The sequence below is a fragment of the Guillardia theta genome (assembly GCF_000315625.1).
Source record: "Guillardia theta CCMP2712 unplaced genomic scaffold GUITHscaffold_101, whole genome shotgun sequence".
NCBI classification, from domain to species: Eukaryota; class Cryptophyceae; order Pyrenomonadales; family Geminigeraceae; genus Guillardia; species Guillardia theta.
Window position 1 is genome coordinate 109881 of NW_005434573.1, and position 19236 is coordinate 129116.

At 56.9% G+C, this 19236-nt stretch overlaps 4 protein-coding genes across 4 annotated transcripts; 2 read left to right on the forward strand and 2 right to left on the reverse strand.

Moving 5' to 3' along the window:
* Positions 1 to 5532: 5532 nt before the first annotated feature.
* On the forward strand, positions 5533 to 6742 carry GUITHDRAFT_116846 (hypothetical protein; the record flags this gene model as incomplete). Its single annotated transcript, XM_005823902.1, has 4 exons — positions 5533 to 6009; positions 6151 to 6204; positions 6350 to 6464; positions 6720 to 6742. 4 exons carry the CDS (start codon positions 5533 to 5535, stop codon positions 6740 to 6742), a joined length of 669 nt encoding a protein of 222 aa, XP_005823959.1.
* Positions 6743 to 6903: 161 nt separating this feature from the next.
* On the reverse strand, positions 6904 to 11469 carry GUITHDRAFT_116847 (hypothetical protein; the record flags this gene model as incomplete). Its single annotated transcript, XM_005823903.1, has 16 exons — positions 6904 to 6937; positions 6991 to 7046; positions 7220 to 7271; positions 7583 to 7671; positions 7901 to 7987; positions 8262 to 8321; positions 8702 to 8789; positions 8837 to 8895; positions 9408 to 9476; positions 9579 to 9632; positions 9683 to 9745; positions 10047 to 10142; positions 10184 to 10234; positions 10594 to 10635; positions 11276 to 11334; positions 11382 to 11469. 16 exons carry the CDS (start codon positions 11467 to 11469, stop codon positions 6904 to 6906), a joined length of 1047 nt encoding a protein of 348 aa, XP_005823960.1.
* A 1370-nt stretch (positions 11470 to 12839) lies between these two features.
* On the forward strand, positions 12840 to 15129 carry GUITHDRAFT_158632 (hypothetical protein; the record flags this gene model as incomplete). The annotated part of the gene is made up of 5 exons (XM_005823904.1): positions 12840 to 13397; positions 13565 to 13640; positions 13816 to 13910; positions 14088 to 14239; positions 15117 to 15129. 5 exons carry the CDS (start codon positions 12840 to 12842, stop codon positions 15127 to 15129), a joined length of 894 nt encoding a protein of 297 aa, XP_005823961.1.
* Positions 15130 to 18280: 3151 nt separating this feature from the next.
* On the reverse strand, positions 18281 to 18832 carry GUITHDRAFT_155085 (hypothetical protein). Its single transcript, XM_005823905.1, has one exon. The coding sequence runs from the start codon at positions 18674 to 18676 to the stop codon at positions 18467 to 18469; it is 210 nt and encodes a 69-aa protein (XP_005823962.1). The 5' UTR covers positions 18677 to 18832; the 3' UTR covers positions 18281 to 18466.
* Between the last annotated feature and the right edge of the window lie 404 nt (positions 18833 to 19236).

Consider the following 19236-nt stretch of genomic DNA (forward strand, 5'->3'; position numbering starts at 1 on the left):
TTTCAAGAGATCGCTCGAGAGCAGAGATTCACACGCGATTCCTTTTTTCACCTGTAGGGAAGTCACTGCATCAGCTGAGGTCTGACAAGAAGCATGGAGACCGAGAGAGTCGGGTGAATCGAGACAGGAAAGGACTGGTGGAGTGCTCGGAATAGAGACGGCAAAGACATTGTCGACAAAGATTCGAAGGTTCCGGGAGACAGCAGCAGCCACACAGAATCAATGAAATGTTTCCGTTTCTCTTTCCAACGTCACGTCCTCGGACTTGGAGATGTTACTGAAGGTTTGCAGGAGAATGGACCAGCTGGACTACAACTAAGCTGGCCCTTTACTCAAAGCTGGTCCTGTCTTCTCCCACATCAAGATCTCCGTGTTGGAAGTCAAGCTGGATCTCGATTCAACGATCTCGTCGCTCAGACAAACCATCCTCGTGAGTGCTGTCACTTGACTGACGTGGAAGAAGTGGAGGGAGGGGAGGGAGGGAGGGAGGAGAGGCGGCACCTCCTCTAGCTGCTTCTGGAACTTTGAGTTGAGTTGTTTCACTGCTGATATCTCCTTCTCCCTTGCCTGCGCACCGGAAGGCGTCAGAGTGTCCCGGTCGTTCCGGTCTTACGCCTCTCCTCCCACGCATCCTCCCTCCCTTCAACTTCTTCCACGTCAGTCAAGTGACAGCACTCACGAGGATGGTTTGTCTGAGCGACGAGATCGTTGAATCAAGATCCAGCTTGACTTCCTGACATCCAGCAAGTCACTACCGGGAGAAGACAGGACCAGCTTTGAGTAAAGGGCCAGCTTAGTTGTAGGGTCTAAGGTGTTTAGGGTTTAGGGTGGAGAAGCCCCCACCTGCTTGATCGTTTCTCTGTTGTTGTTCAACTCCGCACAGACACTTCTGAGGTAGTCAATCTGCTCCTTGCGTCACTTCTTGCTATTCAGCAGCACGAGGGTTGGCAACCTGCCGTTGCTGCTCCTTCGCCTCCTGCGACCTCCGCTCCTCGATGGCGCCTGCCAGCCGTCGTCATGCGGGCAGAGCGAAAGGCTCGCAGCCACTCACTCGCTTCTCTCCTGACTCTGTGCAGCTCGTCTCCCAGCGAGAGAATCTCCTGCAACGAGCAAACATTACTATCCTCCTCTTCCTCCTCCTCCCTCCTCCCTTACTTCGTCCTTTCCAGACAGAGACGTGTTGAGTTCTGCAATTTTCTGCTGCAGCAAGAGGATCTGAGTTGCCTGCCTCTCGATCTCTTGCTCTTTCTCCACCGCCTCCTCGGACTTGTGGAGAGACGGCGGCTCCGCCCGCTGCCTCATCAGACTCTGCGCCTTGATCTTGTACTTCTTGTACTCATCCTCCGTTGCTCTGCAGGCCTTGCTGAGCTCCTCAATCTCCTGTCGGAGGCCAGTGATAGTCTCAACGTTCATCGTGTTGTCCTGCACGGCCCTGTTCCGCTCCTCCTCCAGCAGCAGCATGCACCCCTTCAAGTTCTCGATCTCACTCTCTAGTTCCTTCACCTTCACCCCTGACTGCTTCTTCTGGTCCACCGCCTTCTTCAGGAACTGCTTCGACGTCTCCTTCACTTGCTCTATCTCCGCCTCCCCCGCCCTCTTGCACGCCTCCAGATCAAACTCCAGCTTCTCGATCTGGTACTTGGCCCTCGCAAGCTCCGTGGCCATGCTCTGAATGTGCTCCTGCTGGCCCTCGCTTCCCAGCTGCGCCTCAGCTGCGTTCTCGATCTCCTTCTTCAGTCTCTTGATCTCCTCCTGCTGGGCCTTCACCCTGCTCTCGGCCTCGTTCAGCTTCTTGCTCATGCTGTCATGCTCGGCGATCTGATTCTTCCTCCACGTCTCATTGTCCTCGAGGCGATGTGTCAGCTCCTTCATCTTCGAGTCGTGGGTGGACATGCGAGACTCCGCGTCCTTGGCCCGCTGCTCCATGCACGCCAGGTCGGTCTGGAGACGCTGGAGGGTACCGACGGCCCTCTCCTTCTCATTCTGCACCATCCTCATCTTGTCGATCCCTTCATCTCTAGCTCTCTGAACTTCCACCGCCATCTTCTCTTTGAGCTCCTCCTTCTCCAGCAAGACGTCACTGAGCTTCTTGGTCAGTGCCTTCAGCTGCTCTTCCCGCTCCTTCAGGCTGCTCTGGAGCCCCTCATTTCCTTCCCCTCCCTTGTCCTGCGAGCCCATCTTCTGCTCTAACTGGGCCTTTTCCTCCATCACCTCCGCCAGCCTTGCCTCCGTGTTCTTCTTCGCTTCCACAGCTTTCTTGAGCATCTGACGCGACTTCTCTCGAGTCTCGACCAACTCCCTCCTCGCTTCCTCCGCATCCCTCCTCGCCTCCTCTAGCTCTCCCCCTGCTGGATCGACTGACGGGACGGAGCTGGAGGCATCCAACATCCTCTTGAGCTCCATGAGGAGAGAGGAGGACAGGGAGAAGGCAGATCGGAGCTCTGTCTGGCAGTCATTCTTGTGGACGGAAGGATCCTGCGAGCCAAGTCAAACGCAGCAAGCACGAGGCGAGAGCAGACATGAAGAAACAGCTGCTGAAATGGAGCATTCTTCTCAAACGGACCCAGCAGCTCTCGCAGCTCCGAATAGTACGCATCCACTAACTGAATGATGAACTCTAAGGTGAAGAGGAGTAAGAGTCCTATACGACAAGAAGACAAGGATACCGTTCGAAATCGAAGAGGAGGGAGAAAAACCATTCGACAGCAACGAAGAAAACTGACTGACAGCAGAACCTGATCCGAGCATTCCATTCTCTTGAGCCTTGGCTTCCAGCTCGGCCTCCCGCCGCCTCGATGCCTGCAGCGCCTCCTCCAGTGCTCGCTTGGTCTCCACCGCCTTTGCCAGCCCTCTCTTCGCCTCCTCCACCTGCCCCGCGAGCTCCTCCGCCCGCCCCTCTGCCGCCTCTACCTCCTTCCGTAGCCGCTCAGCCTCCCCTGAGTCAGCCTCCCCTCCTCCGCTTCCTCCTTCTTCCTCCTTCTCCGCCCTTGTCGCTTGCATCGCCTCCTCAAGCTCGGCCTCCCGCCGCCTCGCTGCCTCCAGCGCCTCCTCCAGCCCTTCTAGCCTCTCTGCGAGGCTCCAGTTCTCCTCCTCTGCGGCCTTCTTCCCGCCCTCCGCCTCTGCCACGCGCTGCTGCGCCTCCTCCACCTGACGCTCAAGCTCCTCAACCCGCCCTTGTGCTGTCGCTACCTCCTTCCGGAGCCGCTCGGCCTCCTCCTGCACCTCCGTTGTCTCCTGCCTCCCCGCCTTGGACGCCTCCACGGCCTCCTCCAGCTCGGCCTCCCGCCGCCTCGATGCCTGCAGCGCCTCCTCCAGTGCTCGCTTGGTCTCCACCGCCTTCGCCAGCCCTCTCTTCGCCTCCTCCACCTGCCCCGCGAGCTCCTCCGCCCGCCCCTCTGCCGCCTCTACCTCCTTCCGTAGCCGCTCAGCCTCCCCTGAGTCAGCCTCCCCTCCTCCGCTTCCTCCTTCTTCCTCCTTCTCCGCCCTTGTCGCTTGCATCGCCTCCTCAAGCTCGGCCTCCCGCCGCCTCGCTGCCTCCAGCGCCTCCTCCAGCCCTTCTAGCCTCTCTGCGAGGCTCCAGTTCTCCTCCTCTGCGGCCTTCTTCCCGCCCTCCGCCTCTGCCACGCGCTGCTGCGCCTCCTCCACCTGACGCTCAAGCTCCTCAACCCGCCCTTGTGCTGTCGCTACCTCCTTCCGGAGCCGCTCGGCCTCCTCCTGCACCTCCGTTGTCTCCTGCCTCCCCGCCTTGGACGCCTCCACGGCCTCCTCCAGCTCGGCCTCCCGCCGCCTCGATGCCTGCAGCGCCTCCTCCAGTGCTCGCTTTGTCTCCACCGCCTTCGCCAGCCCTCTCTTCGCCTCCTCCACCTGCCCCGCGAGCTCCTCCGCCCGCCCCTCTGCCGCCTCTACCTCCTTCCGTAGCCGCTCAGCCTCGTCTTGCAGTTTGGCTTTCTCTCGATTGTCGGTCTTCGCTGCCTCCAGCGCCTCCTCCAGCCCTTCTAGCCTCTCTGCGAGGCTCCAGTTCTCCTCCTCTGCGGCCTTCTTCCCGCCCTCCGCCTCTGCCACGCGCTGCTGTGCCTCCTCTAGAGCCTTTTGCATCCCTTTGATTCTTTCCCTCTGTTCTTTCTCCAACTCCTGTTGAGCAAGCTGGTGCGTGTTGGCGTTCTTGATGTTTTCTAGTTCTGCTTCCGTCTTGTTCAGTTTCTCTACTGATTCTTGGAGCTCTTGGGAAAGCCTTTCAAGCTGAGACGAGAGCTCTGCGTTCTCTCTCTCCAGGCCCTTCTTCGTCTCTACGGCCTTGGACAGCATCCTCTTGGTCTTGTCGACTGTTTCCTGATTCGTCTGCTGCAGCTCCTCCTCCCTCTGCTTGCACACCCTTAGCTCCTCCTCAAGATTCTGCAGTCTTTCCCTGAGTTCGTTACCCTCCTCCGATCTTTGGTTGTTGCCTCCTCCTTCCCTCTCCTGCTCCAGAGCCTCCACTCTCGCCGTCAGCTCGGAGTTGATCGCTTCATAGTGTCTCTTCGTCTCCACCGCCTTCTTCAGCGCCTGTCGAGCTTTGTCCTCAACATCCTCTACCTTTGCTCTTAGTATCTCGTTGTCCGCCTTCGATTGCTCGAGCTCCCCCCGCAGGCGCTCCGAGTCTCCTCCCTCCTGACCGCCCGCAGACATCGACAGTCGCTCCACTTGCGCCCTGAGCTTGTGAACTTCCTCTGCCTGCGCCCGCAACTTCGGCATCTCCTCCAGCTGAGCTCTGAGCACGTGAACGGACCTGGCGGACTCCTCCGCGTCCTTGAGCCGCTTCTGGCAGGCCTCGAGGCTCTGCATGGCGGCGTTCTTGTCCTTCTGCGCGCCATTGAGACTTGACTCCAGCGCCGCCTGCTGCTTGCTCAGCTGCGCTACTTGATTCTTCAGCGCAGACTTCTCCGCCGCTGCCTCCTCCAACTCCCGAGCCAACTGGTCCACCGTCTGCAGCCCGTTGCTCTGGCCATCACCACCCAGCTGCTTCTTCAGCCGCTCGTTCTCCTCCTTAAGACTCTCGAGCTCTCGCTCATACTGCCGCCTGTCCTCTTCCACCTGCTCCTCGAACTTCTTGGTCTTGGACTCCAGGTACTTCTTCGTCTTCTCCTTGAACGCGCTCAGGGACTCCTCCCTCTCGTTCAGCTGACGTTTCAGCTCCTCCACCTCCGCCTCCGCCATCTGCCCAGCTGCAGGCGACTCGACTCGGAGCCCTTCCTCCCCCGTGCCTTCACTTCCACGATGCACGTCACTACCCGGAGCAGGGAGCAGGGATGCGGCGTGTGAGACAGCACCAGTAGCAGAAGAGCAGGGTTCAGAGCCTCATTGCAGCCACAAGTTCAGCCAGCATGCAGGACGGTCACTTCCTCCTCCTCCTCTCCTCTCCTTCCTCCTCCTCCCTCCTCCCCCACCGTGCCATGCTGGGGCTGCCGAAGGTCAAGAACAGGTGGACTTGGAAGGAGGGGTGTATACCTAATAGAGGTCGTGGAGGGGGTCGGGTGATCCCCTGGATTGGGTGCAATGGTGCGGTGGTTGAAGGAACTGGAGGCGCTGGGCAGGAGGACGATGGAGGGAGGAGGATGGGGGACGATGGAGGGAGGAGCAGGAGGAGCAGGAGGAGCAGGAGGAGCAGGAGGAGCAGGAGGAGGATATTCTGTGCTAACGGTGGCTGGCTCGATAGGAGCAGCGGCACTGACTGTGTATGCTGGGAGCTACTTGTTCAGTAGCAGGTGGAGTACGATAGAACAAGTGCTGAGGGACCAGGAGGACCTGTCGGTCTTCCATGGCTTCTGGAGCGCGATGGAGGATGTTGCGAAGGAGGAGGAAGGAGAGGAGCAGAGCGATCGCTCGTATGAGGGCCGGACCAGGCGGAAGCCGGACCTCAATGCTGCTGGCCCTGGTTGGTTAACAAGGATGGCTGCGTCCATGGGATGGTCGAGTAGCGATGCTGAGCGGCGGATGATAGTTGTGTTTGCTCCCAGCAACGACGCGTTTGTGGTGAGGAGGAGAGGAAGGAGGGTGTGGCGGGAGAGAACAGGCGAGAGCCGTAGGACGCAGAAGGGAAGGGCAGGGGATGAAGGGGGAAGGAGGGGAAGGGGAGGGGGAGGAGGTAGAATGGGTCTGACGTGAATGGTGAAGAGAGCGAGGGCGGACACGTTCAACTACGACAGGAAGTCATGGAGGACATTCATGGTGAGGGAAGAAGCAGAGGAGGAGCACGCGTGCTGCCTGCCTGCCTGCCTGCCTGCCTGCCCCGTCGCTCTTGCCTGCTCCTGTTCATGCTGCCGCCTCCTCTGCGGTCTCACTCGCTCCCCTCATGCGTGCTGCTGTGCTGCAGATGGGGCATGTAGCGATCACCCGCCTCCCACGTGTCGTGCTGGAGCAGGCCGGTCAGATCCAGTCGATATCCAACACCATCATCACCCTTGACTGCATCAGGACTATGTTCTCAGGTACTCTGATGTGCTGCCAATCGCTACCTTCCCCTGCTTCTCCATCTCCTTCTCCGTATCGAGCTCCTCCTGCTCCTTCTCTGTCTTCTCCTCTTCCGTCCCTTGCCCCTCCACTTCATGTTTCTGTCTTCTCGTCCTCTGTCTCCTACTCCTCTGTCCTCTGACATCGCTACTGTAGACGGGTCGTGGCGGATAAAACCAGCGATCGAGGTAGGGCGAGTTGCATTGCTTGTTGGTTGTCTTGCTGACTCGCAGCGTTGAGGCAAGGAATGGTCTAGTGTACAAGATCGACAGGGTGATACCTCTGGCCTCAACAAAAATCTGATCGATCGACAAGAGCGCTGTCGTCTGTCTGGAAGAAGCGTGTTTGTACAATAATCCTTTCACTCACATGGCACGATAAAGAGAAGAGGAGAAGAGAAGATGCCTGGTGTTGCGATCAGTCGAACTTGTCTTGTGTCTCAATCAGCCGCCTGTTTTGTGGGTATCAACATCCTCCTTGTCATCTCACTTGCTCTGCTCCTACCTGTACAAGCCTCTCTCCCCATGTAGCCATAGCTCGATGATATCAACGCCCCCTGCCTGCTTGTCGTTCACCCGACTTCCTCATGAGGGGAAAGTGAAGAAAGGACGAGGAAAGCACAACAATCAACGGACGGATGCTTTGGGAAGGATGCTTTGGGAAGGATAGTGAGCAGGACAAACAGGGCAGGAGAGAAGGAGCGGATCATTGCAGAGCAAGAGGAGGGCAGAACCTTTGTGAGCAGCACCCACACGATGGCTGAGAAAGCCTGAAACAAAAGCCCTCTGTGAGAAGTGAGAATTGAGGAGAAGAAGGAGGAGCGAGCGAACAGGATAACGAGGGAGGGAACTGAGATAAGAAGAGAGAGAGAGAGATGGCGGGAGGAGAGAACCAGTAGAGGAGAGCAGCAGGATGAGCAAGAGGGAAAAGAGATGCAGAAAGAGGTGAAGAAGGATGAGGAGGAGAAGGGAGGAGGAGAAGGGAGGAGGAGAAGGGAGGAGGAGAAGGGAGGAGAAGGAGGAGAAGGGAGGAGGAGGAGGAGGGATGAGGAGGAGGAAGGGCGGATTGGGGGGAGTTGCGAACCGCAAGAAACCACCCGAACACAAGGAAGAAAGAGACGAGGACAAGAACGGACGCGAGGCTCCAGAACATGAGCGACTGTCGCCAGAGGTTTTCAATTTCAACCTGCACACGGCCAAGAATGTGAAGGTGCAAAGAAATGGACCGGAGAGGGGGGGAAGGGGGATATAAGGGAGGAGAGAGATGAAGAGGAGGAGAGGACTGATGACTTGATCGGGTAGAAAGCAGGAAGAAGAGGACGAAGAGGAGTATGAAGACGAGGAGGTTGAGGTTGAGGTTGAGGTTGAGAAGGAGGTTGGGAAGGAGGAGCAGTAGCAGCAATAGCAGCGCTCACCTCATCGATAGGAGGCTTGGAAGGAGGACCAAAAGTCTTGGAGTTGCCGTAGAACTGGTGGAGACGCTTCTCCTTGCGGGCAAACGACTGCGAGAGTCACGCACGAGGAAATGATGGGAGGGGAGGAGATGGTAGTGGCGGTGGTCAGGAGAGGAGGAGGGCAGAGCAGGAGAGGACTCAGTGTTGATGGTGGAGATAGAGAGAGAGAAGAGTCAGTGCTGATGGAGATGGAAATGAAGACGAGGATGCAGAAATCGGGTTTGTTCGAGTGTAAACGGAAAAGCATGAATGGATCTTTCGTGGACACAGCAGGAAGGGCTGAAGCTGGGAGGAGGAGACGAAGGAGGAGGAGCAATTTTACCTGTTTGATCCATTCTTCTACTTCAGCTGGAGATTCTGGCATGAGCGACATGGGATGACGCTGAGAATGAGAGTGAGCGATGTCTCGGGGCGAACGACTGTCTGAAAGGAAGAAGAGAATCGGAAAGGAGGGCTGGGGAGGTAGGAGAGGATGGGGAAGAGGAAGGGAAAGGGAGGAAGGAGGCAACAAGAAATTTCAGGGGAGGAAGTGACAAGAAGAGGACGAGAGGGAGGAGAGGGAGGAGAGGGAGGAGAGGGAGGAGAGGGAGGAGAAGGAGGAGAGGGAGGAGAGGGAGGAGAGAAGGAGCGGGAGGAACTAGGCCAGGGAGGAGGGAAGATGCTAGACGTTCTTGCCTGCACGTGCAGATGAACTTCGCGGGGTACCGCGAGGACAGCAGGGAGAGCTCGCTCGGCCTTTCACCCTTACCCCACTAAGTCAACCCATTTGACACCCTCCCTATCAAGTTTGAAAACCTCCTCGTAGTCATGGTAGGCGATGGTGACATCGTACACAGCTGGACAGGTAGCTCTGGAGCAGCACTTGTCACCCAGCAGAGCAGAAAGGAGCACCTGGACCGTAGAAGAGAGATGCTCCTCGCCCAACCGATGACTTTAGGGTGCAGCACGTGCCGGTACTGCAAGAGTCGTTAGAGCACCACCTGACTGCCTTCTGCCCCTCCTGCTCCTGTTGCTCCTCCTGCTCCTCCTCCTCCTGTTGCTGCTCCTCCTCCTGTTGCTCCTCCTCCTCCTGTTGCTCCTCCTCCTCCTGTTGCTGCTCCTCCTCCTGTTGCTCCTCCTCCTCCTGTTGCTGCTCCTCCTCCTGTTGCTCCTCCTCCTCCTGTTGCTCCTCCTCCTCCTGTTGCTCCTCCTCCACCACCACCTCCTGCTCTGCTTCTCCTGCCCATGTTCCTGTTCCTTTGCCTCTCGTTCATTGCTCCCTTGCACTTCACCGGTTTCATACCCTTCTAGCATCTCGCGCTCTCCCCCCCTCATACCTGCCTCCTTACAAATCTCTGACCTTCTCTACTACACTGATTTCTACCCTTGATGTCTATCACGGATAGTGCGTATGCACACCAGCTCCTGCACTAGTCGAGCTCTTTCTTCCTCTCCTCAACTCGACCGCGTCCTCCCCTTCATCTCTCACTTTGGTCAGGCCGTTCTGACTTGCAAACGCATCAGACTTGGCCATATTGTGAGGGCTGAGGTCCGTCCCCTGGAAGAGGAAGATAGATCAGAGACAGCAACAGTGAGTTATCTCATTTCATATCACAACCTTCCCTCCAACACATGAACAAGTATCTCCAGTGGGTTTTACCTCGGGGAACAGAATGAGAGAGAGCGGGAGTTTGTTGTTGGTATGATATCCGAGCTGACAGAGATGTAAGAGAGTTGTGCAACTGAAGGAGAGAAAGATCCGACCATCTCGCCCATGTGCTTGAGGTCGATCGACTTGTCACGAGCGAGGAAGACAAAGAGAAAACTCTGAAGAGACCATTGGGAACGGACAGGAACAGGAGGAAAAGATGGGAAAAGATGAAAGCCGATGGAGATGCGAGGAAGAGAGAAAAAGAAGGGCAAGCCGGGAAAAGGGGGTTGTTTACGATTTGGTAGAACCCTCTGCGAACAGGGACAAGGTAGATGAAAGAAGCAAGGTAAAAGACGCGAAAGAAAGGAACCCAGGGAGGGCAGGAAGAGGAAGGAGAGGGAGCAGCGAGGTAGGAGAGGGAGCACGAGAACAGGGAGCAGGGAGCAAGAGAGCAAGAGGCCTGGGCAGCAGACGAACCTGCATGGCCCACCCGAACCCTGGGATGCTCTTCAGCGAGTCCTTGAGGACGATCTTCATGCAGTTGAGAAGACCGAGGCGCAGGCAGAGGCACCACTGAGAAGCCTCAGCCGCACGCCCTCCCTCCTCCTCCTCACCATGAACATCCAGTCGATCCTCGTGCGATGGTTGCAGACGATCATGGCAGGCTGTTGCAAGGACGAGAGGTCACGAGGAAAAGGAGGAGGAAAGGGATGCGTTTTGAGAGAAGGTAACCAGGAGGAGGAAGAGGAGCAGGAGTAGGAGGAGGAGGAGAAGGAGGAGGAGGAGGAGGAGGAGGAGGAGGAGGAGGAGGAGGAGGAGGAGGAGGAGGAGGAGGAGCAGCAGCAGCAGCAGCAGCAGCAGCAGCAGCAGCAGCAGCAACGGCAGCAGCAGCAACGGCAGCAGCAGGAGAGAAAGATGAACAGGTGCTTCTCGTACGACTCTTGCAATACAGGCACGAGCATGAGAAAAAGAGATGATGAGCAAACAAGGAGGAGAGCAAGAAGGAGCAACGGAAGCGACCGACCTCAGCATACGGCAGGTCATCTCCAGAGAGAACGATCTTGACCTGGAAGAGTCGAAATCAGTCAAAGTTGATAACGAGGAGGAGGACAAGGAAAATGGCGACGATTAGTAGAAAGAAGATGATGGGGGAAGGGAAAGCAAAAGGATGAGAAAGTAGGACAAAGAAAGATGGACGGGGAGAGAAGAGGAGAATGTCAACTTCTGGGACGAGGAAGAAGACTGTTAGGAGGAGGGCAGTGAAACTTTTGCCGCCATCTCCTTCATTTCGGACTTTGTCATCACCTTTGCGTATCTCTCAATCATCAGGGTCGCTAGAGTGAACCACATCTAAAACCTCGTCACCTTTCCACAAAGCAACAGCTGCAGCGGCATCATCATCATCATCATCATCAGCAGCAGCAGCAGCAGCAGCAGCAGCAGCAGCAGCAGCATCATCATCATCATCATCATCATCATCATCATCATTATCATCATCATCATCATCATCATCATCATCATCATCATCATCATCATCATCATCATCATCATCATCATCAGCATCAGCAGCAGCAGCAGCAGCAGCAGCAGCATCATCATCATCATCATCATCATCATCATATCATCATCATCATCATCATCATCATCATCATCATCATCATCAGCATCATCATCATCATCAGCAGCAGCAGCAGCAGCAGCAGCACCTTGGCCACGTACGCACTCCACTGGCGGTAGAGCATCCTAGAGCCGTCGAAGGGCAGGACTGCATGCCAAGTGAGCAGGAGAGTTCTACCTGGCGCGCAGGTCGACCTAGGAGGCAGAGGGAGGGCATGATCAGAGCCATGGAGCCAACGAGCGCCGACCAAACGAGAGTGAGGATCAGGACGAGACCGTGCATGGTAACCTGCGGAGGGTGAGTTCACCTGGGGAGGAGGAGAAGGAGAAGGCGGAGCTAGGCCGGGGAGGAGAGTATAGAGAAGGAGAGGACGGAGGAGAAGGAGGTGGAGAAGGAGGAGAGGAAGGAGGAGAGGAAGGAATAGAAGTAGAGGACGACGACGAGGAGGAGGAGGAGAAGAAGAAGAGAGCAGGGACAGAGGAGGGGGGAAGGGGAGAAGGGGGAGAAGTAAAGGAGGAAACGAAGGCTTTGGAGGAGGAGTAGAGGAAGGGAGAAGAAGGAGCAGAGGAGGAGGAAAACGAGAGGAGGAGCAGGAGCAGGAGCAGGAGCAGCATGAAGAGGGAGAGGGGGGTGGGGGGGGGGTTGTACACCTTGGTCATTGTAGTGCTACTACAGTGTGTGCGCCACCGCCATCGAGTTGCAGCAGCAACAATGGAGAGGAAGGTGCCTGCCAGCTCCTCTCACTGTACTCCCTCCTCCCTCTTCTTGCTTCCCATCCCTTCCCTTCCCTCCCCTCCCCTTCCCTCCCACTCCCTCTTCTTCATCTCTTCATGCTCTGTTTCCCCTCGCTATCTCTCCGATCTGTCTCTACCCTCCCCTGTCATACTTTCTCGCTTGCTCCTTCCCCCCTCCCTCCTTCACTTCCTCACTAGCTCCCTCCCTCACTAGCTTTCTATGCTCTTCTCCCTTCTCCCAACAGCTACCCTGCCTGGCTCTGCCTCCTCCTCGCTGCCCTGCTCGTTCCTCTCCTCCCCCCCGCCCCCCCCGCTCGCCCTGCCTCCCCTGTTCCCTTCCTGACCAGAACCAGGACCAGAACACCCAGGGCCAGACCCAGGGCGAAAATCTGGGCGAAAATATCCCGACGGGATGGGGAAGGGGGCAGGGAGAGGAAGAAAGGAGGGGGAGAGGGAGGGGGGGGGGGGGGTATGGGGGGGTGTGGGGGCAAGGACAAGACTGATCAGAAGTGGGGAGATAGATGAGGCGATGGCGAGGGGGAGTGAAGGACCGGAGGGATGACAGAGGGAGAGTCCAAAACTAGCGGGCGATCACTGGGAAGGACGTGAACGGGAAGCAAGGGCAGAGCAGAGGCAGGGGCAGGGGCAGGGGCAGGGGCAGGGGCAGGGGCAGGGGCAGGGGCAGACGGGGAGCAAGGTTGTGCTGCTGACAAGGTTCGATAGCTGCAGGAGTTGAGGAAGGGCGGGAAACAAGCTGCTGCCATGCCTGCCCTCGTGGCCATGAGGAGCTGCTGGAAGCGTTGGAGTCTCAAGCATGCTGGAACCAGCGCCCTCCGACTCTCACGAGCGTTCTCCTCGTCTCCTCCCCCTTCCCCCCCTCCCCTTCCTCTCTCCTATTCGCAAGAAGTTCTCGCAGCCATGGCAGACAACAAGCCCATCGTGGCGCTGGAGTCCACCATCATCTCGCACGGCATGCCCTACCCCAGCAACTACAACATGGCGCTGGAGGTGGAGGAAGTGATCAGGGCTGGAGGAGCAGTGCCGGCAACCATCGCGATCCTCCATGGCCAGATTCACGTCGGCACTTCGCGTGAGGCCCTGCACCTGCTCGCCGAGCGAGGTCAGCGAGTGCGCAAGACGGCAAGCAGGGACCTCCCGCTTCTCCTCTCCAGCCAGCAGGACGGGGCGACTACCGTCTCCTCCACCATGAAGATCGCGAGCATGGCAGGCATACGGGTCTTCGTGACGGGGGGGATAGGAGGGGTGCATAGGGGAGCTGAAACCACCGGCGACGTCTCTGCCGATCTCACAGAACTGGCTTCCTCCCCCGTCGCCGTCGTCTGCGCAGGCGCCAAGTCCATCCTTGACATCCCCCGCACCCTCGAGTTCCTCGAGACGTTCTCTGTCCCTGTCATGAGCTACCAATCCGATTCCTTTCCTGCATTCTTCACCAGGAGTAGCGGGTGCCCCTCGCAGGTACCGCCTCCTCCTGCTGCTCCTTACCTCTTCGTCTTCTTTCTCCAGCTCCAGCTCCAGCTCCAGCTCCAGCTTCTCTTCCTCCTCCTCCTCCTCCTCCTCCTCCTCTTTTCCTTCTCCTCGTCTGTCCCTGCTTTCCCCTTCTTTCCCCCTCTCACTGGTTACAGATTCGAGTGGACACTCCGGAGCATGTAGCTCAAATCATCTCCAACATGTCCAGACTGGGGATGAAGGGAGGAGCAGGTCATAGACTGTAGCAAATCTCCTCCTTCCACCCCCAGTTCTCAAGCCCCTCTTTCCTTTCGTCCTCTCTCCGCCTCTTCCCTCCTCCCCTTCGCCTTTTGTTCCGATTGTACGACTTCATCTTGCTTCCCTTACCTTTTCCTCTGGTTCTCCTCTGACTTTTGTCTCCCCGCAGTCCTCGGTGTTCCGATCCCAGAGGAATCTGCTGCTGAGGGAGAGCAGGTGGAGAAAGCCATCCACAAGGCGCTGATGGAGGCGCAGGAGCAGCGGGTAAGCAGAAGAGGAAGTGGGTCAGGAGAGGGAGAGGTAGGAGTGGAGAGTCAGAGGAGGAGACGAGAGGAAAGGAGTGGAATCCTGGACAGCGCAGTGCAGGTCAAGTTGGTAGGCAGAGCGGTGGAGACGTCGAGGTGTCAGTGGGGGAGGAGGGGAGGCTAACAAGCGGCGCAGGTGGAAGGGAACAGGGTAACGCCGTTCCTCCTCAAGAGGATCAACGAGCTAACGCAGGGAGAGTCGCTGCGAGCAAACGTGGCGCTTGTGAAGAACAACGCGAAGATAGGGGCGAGCGTTGCCGTCGCTCTCATGAACATGGGAGCGTACTCGTACCCTCCACTTCCTCCCTCTGTGGTCCGAGGAAGGGGAGGGAACGATAGTGGGGAGTTACAGTGGAAGGGAGTGGGAGGAGGAGAACGGGGAGGAGGAGGAGCTGGGATGAGTAAGGTTGCAGCAGAGGACAGCGATGTAGTGATAGTGGGAGGATGTGTAGAAGATGTTTCAGGGAAACCAAAGGACCGTTTGATTCCTGGTTGCTCTGTTTTTCTTTCCATTCCCTGCTCTGAAATTTCCTTCTCGAAAGGGTCTTCCAACCCGGGCAAAGTGCAAAGAAGCGTTGGAGGGGTCGGGCACAACATAGCAGGTAGGGGGGGGGAGGAGGAGGAGGAGGAGGAGGAGGAGGAGGAGGAGGAGGAGGGGAAAAACAGGAGGGGGAGATGAAACTTCTTCTCTTGTAGAGGCGCTATTCCTCCTGAACCAGAAGCTGACTCTCTTCTCTGCAATCGGAGACGACGAGGCTGGGTAAGCTGCTACACTCGTGCTCTCCCCCCTCTTTCCTTGTATCTCCGCTCACGCTTGACGCAGGAAGCAGTTCCTGAGGAGGTGGGAGGATCGGGGAGGCATCGAGACCTTCAACCCGCATGTGGTGCAGGGGGGCACTACCGCCCACTACCTAGCAGTGGCGAACGAGGAGGGTAAGACTCCTTCCTTGAACCCTCCGAGCTCACGGCCATGGGAAGGTGACTTGGTGGCTGCGATCGCGGACATGGACGTTTTCAGCAGCATCTCCACAGGCTACGTCCTTGAGGCGGCGGCAGATAAGATCCGACGGGCTCGGCTGCTCGTCCTGGATGGGAATGTCCCGCCTGAGACATTTCGGACGCTGCTTGAGGTTGAAGGAGGCCAGCGCGCCTGGCTCGCTGACAGGGAGGGCAGGTAGCGCGAGAGGGGGGCGTTCCAGTGTTCTTTGAGCCGACTTCAGCTCCTAAGGTAGATGGCGGCAGCGGAGGAGGAGGGTAATGTTGCTGGCAGGCGAGGCTGGTGGCTCAAAGTAGCCTCCTCGGGAATATAGACTTCATATCCCCCAACGAACTGGAGCTTCGCGCCATGGTAGAGTGTCTCCTTCCTTCCAACAGGTCTGAGACTTGAGCCGCTCCCCCTTGCTTCCCCCTGAGGTCCTCCTTCCCTGCTCCTGTGACCAGGCCCGTCCAAGACCTCCAGCTCTCCCAGCTCTTCTCTGTCGTCTTGGACTCAGGCGTGAGAAACGTGCTCATGACAGCAGGGAAGGATGGAGTGTTCTATGGGAGGAAGGACGATACCACAGGCAGCTCTTAGTGAGTTCTCCTGCTCGCCATGACGAGCCTCCAGGCGATGTCTCAATCGTTCAGTTTCCTCCTCCTCAGGCAGAGAATCTGAGCATTGTCAACACGTCAGGAGCAGGAGACACGTTCGCAGCTGGCTTCATCCGCGGCATAGTCAAGGTCGTCCCCCTCCCTGCTCCTCTTGCACTCAACACCCTCCAGGGTCTGCCTATCGACCGGTCGATCGAGCTGGGGCAGGTGAGAAGATCCTGCGGCAGGGGTGTCAAGTCTGACTGCTGAGGAGCAGAGAGCTGCCATGCTCACGCTGCAGTGCGACGATACCGTCTCCAGCAGGATAGCAGAGTTAGCGCTCTCGGGGGCCTAAAATAACCGTTGAACTTCGGAACGCCTTCCAGAGTCGAAGCCGGCTGAGGCCGGGCTTTCAAGTTTGTGAGAGTCACCCCCTTTACTTGTCAACCTTCGGGAACTTTCTCAGTGTCACCGTCAAGCGGCGTCACTGACTGCGGCTCCGCCGGCCGGGTGCGGCGCGGCCCGGTGCGGCCGCCCGCCGGGCGGGCGCCGGCGCCGGGGCTCCGATCATCACTGGCACCGTGACAACGGTCAGACCGCCCGACACCGTACCGTGCTGCCATCGCGGATCGCATGCCAGCCGTGCCAGTCAGATGATGGTAGCCCCGAGTTCAAAGTTACTAACTGTAACACTGAAACTCTCCTGTAAACCAAGACGCCGCGGCGCCGTGACCCTTAAGTTACGTGTCACAGTGTTCAACGGTTTTCGAGGCGGCAATATAGTGCTTGCGACGAAGAGGAGGCGCCTTCAAGCTTCAACAAAGGCCCGGCGGGCCTAGCCGTCGTGCTAAGGTCCCCTCATGTCTGGATGCTTGGGTTTCACATCACTTGAAAATCTGTGCCTTGTTGCAACTGAGGTCGATATGATGTCTGCATTACTTTGGCACAGTACAACTGAGCCGTCTAACAAACTTGCCAGTGCTTCGTCACGGCGGGGCCGCCGGGGCGTGGCCCAGTGCGGCGCGGCGGCGCCCGGCGGCCCAGCCGGGCGTGCCGCGGGCGGGGCGGGCGTACTAGGCTGGGCGCCGGGGGGGGGCGCCGGCACTGTCGAGTCCGACGGACCGTACGGTCGGGCCCGGTGGCACCACTGTACTACTAGGCTAACGGTACGGTAACGGTTGAACGGCGGTAAGCCGGCGGTCCCCCGGGGGCCCCGGGCCCCGTACTCCGGCGTACCGTGCCGCGGTCGGACTCCGGGATCATCGGATCATGGCGCGGGGCGCGGCGCCTGCTGCCGCACGGGAGGAGATGTTGACAGTGAAGGGGGAGGCTTTTTATTTCTCAAGTTGTCATGGGGCCTAGTCAGGCAGGGGCTAAAGATAAGTGACACTGGTGACCGGCGTGACCGGAAGTTGCCCGCCGCGGTTAGGATAGAATACAGCCCGCCTCGGCAGAAAGTATAGCAAAATCTTCGAGGCAGTCAAAGTTGTTGAACATGAACTTACGACTACAAGAAAGGGCAGCGAACTTCGGGGAGGGGCAGACGGTGAGCAGCTCAGATATCAACATGGCCCATGTAGTAACCAACAGGTTATGACCCCTCCAAACACTGTATGACTTGGGGGTAAGGGGTAGGCCAGCAATAAATCCGACTTTACGAAAGGGAGGGGTTTCGATGCTGCCATTTATCCCTTAGCAATGACCACTCTCACCCCCCCTTTGCATATGAATGCTATAGGTACCCCCTGGTGAGGATCCGCCCCTCACGGGGAACATTTCAAAACTTGGGTTTTAAAAGTGTGCTAGATGTGATATCTGGTACCCATTTGTACCGAGATATTCCACCCCCCACCCCCCATTGGAACTCTACCCCTCAATAGGTTCGGAAGGGATAAAGTATTTCGAGGTGCCTTACAGACCCAGCAGTAAAAGAAGACGTGATCTTAGAGATATCAGCGAAAATGAGTGTTTTCGACTCATACAGAGTCAGCAATCAGGAATTAACCTTTATACCAACAAAAGCACCCCACCCCACGTGGTTCAAGCCATTTCTTGGATCATCACCCCTTATTTGCTCCAGAAAAGAGGGGGTAATTGGATACCCTACCATGCTCTGCCTCATGGAAGGAGTTAAAGTCGGTTACATCAAATAACTGAAACCGTTTCGCAATGCACTGAAGCGTGAGGTTGTTGGGGTACGGGGTGCCAGGGGTAAATTCAGGAAGATATAGGGGTGGGTGATACATATAGATCTGAGATACGAAATGAAGGGTGGGTGATCTCTCAAAGGGGTGGTAAAGCAAGGGGGTGGTTGGCATGTGGATACTGTAGCCCCATTGCTACCCACCCCCCAGTCTCCTACTTAACTCCATACCGACCCGTGACTACCCTGAATTTGCTTGAAATAAGACCGGTGTGTCCCATATATACCCCTCTTCTTCCCTAGAAAAGAACCGGTATATACATACCACCCCAGCTTATCCGCCTACTTCTCCTTTGACCCTTCCTTGGACCCCACCCTTGCAATTCATGACCCCCCAATATGAAGTAATTTTGGTATCATACCACCCACTAAATTCCGAGGCGCTACTACCCCCACCTACCAACTTCGACTTTTCCTCCACACAGCCATTGGCTACTAGAACACACATCCTGTGCGGCTCAGACCGGCTTTCTATCCACCCACCGCCTCCTCCTCCTCCTCCTCGACCTCCTCCTCCTCCTCCTCCGCCGCCGCAGCCGCCGACGCCCACCTTGCATCTTAAGAATTCACTTCCATCCTCTTCATCTCAATCCTTGCCTGTATATCACATCTCGGATTTGACCCAGAAAACTGCCCAACTGCTGAGCTTGTGGAGTTTTTCAAATTTGATTTGTTCTTTCCAAACCTTCTGCTTTGCAAGCCAACTCTTGTTCACAGTTTATCAAAGCATCGAAAGTGATAGATCATTGATCCCACGAGTCAAGCGAGTGAGTGCAGCTTAGCGCAGCAAAGCTGTCCTTGCAGAGAGAGGCAGTCTCGATCCAGCCATCTGCATTTTTCAAGAACCATCCGATGGATACCTCGAAGCCTTTTGCTCGGCGCAGATTTGCTTTGCAAGAGGGCTCGGACTCACACATGGACTGTGTGATCTTAGCCATGAAATACGCCGACATGTTAGGAACTAAAGGGGATCATGAAGCATCAATCTCGGACACAGAGAAAAGCTTATCCGACACAGACCACAGTGCACAAGTTCCCTCCCTCCCTCCCTTGAGATCTTGCTCTCTCCCAGGCGCAGCCTTCTCCCCCATGAGCAAGCATGAAGGATCACGGAAACCGAGGAGACGAACGGCAAATCTCTTGTACAGTTTTAAGCCAGGAAAGAATACGTGCGCTAGTAGCCATACGAGAAAGGAAGGCGAAGACAAGGTGGTGGATTTTCGCAGAAGACGCAGGATTATCAGGCAGCCGTCCACGAGCTCGAACCCTGCGTCAACCTCAGACCAAGAGATCGAGCTCATCTCTAAGGAGGATACCGCTGCTTGCGGAGAAATATCGCCAACCATCACTAGCTTCGGTGTTGAGAATTTTTTACAAGTTTAGCATGGTGTACTTGTTGTGAATAAAACCAACCCTTTTGGAAAAGGTGCTCGCTTGCAGCAAACTCATTCAAGTCTGTTTAATTTTTAACACGCATCGAACCAGCGCATGGCAAGATTTTAAAGATTGATCA

Bases quoted from the DNA above. Each gene is read 5' to 3' on its own strand.
- GUITHDRAFT_155085 (XM_005823905.1), bottom strand. From the start codon at position 18,676: ATGTCGGCGTATTTCATGGCTAAGATCACACAGTCCATGTGTGAGTCC.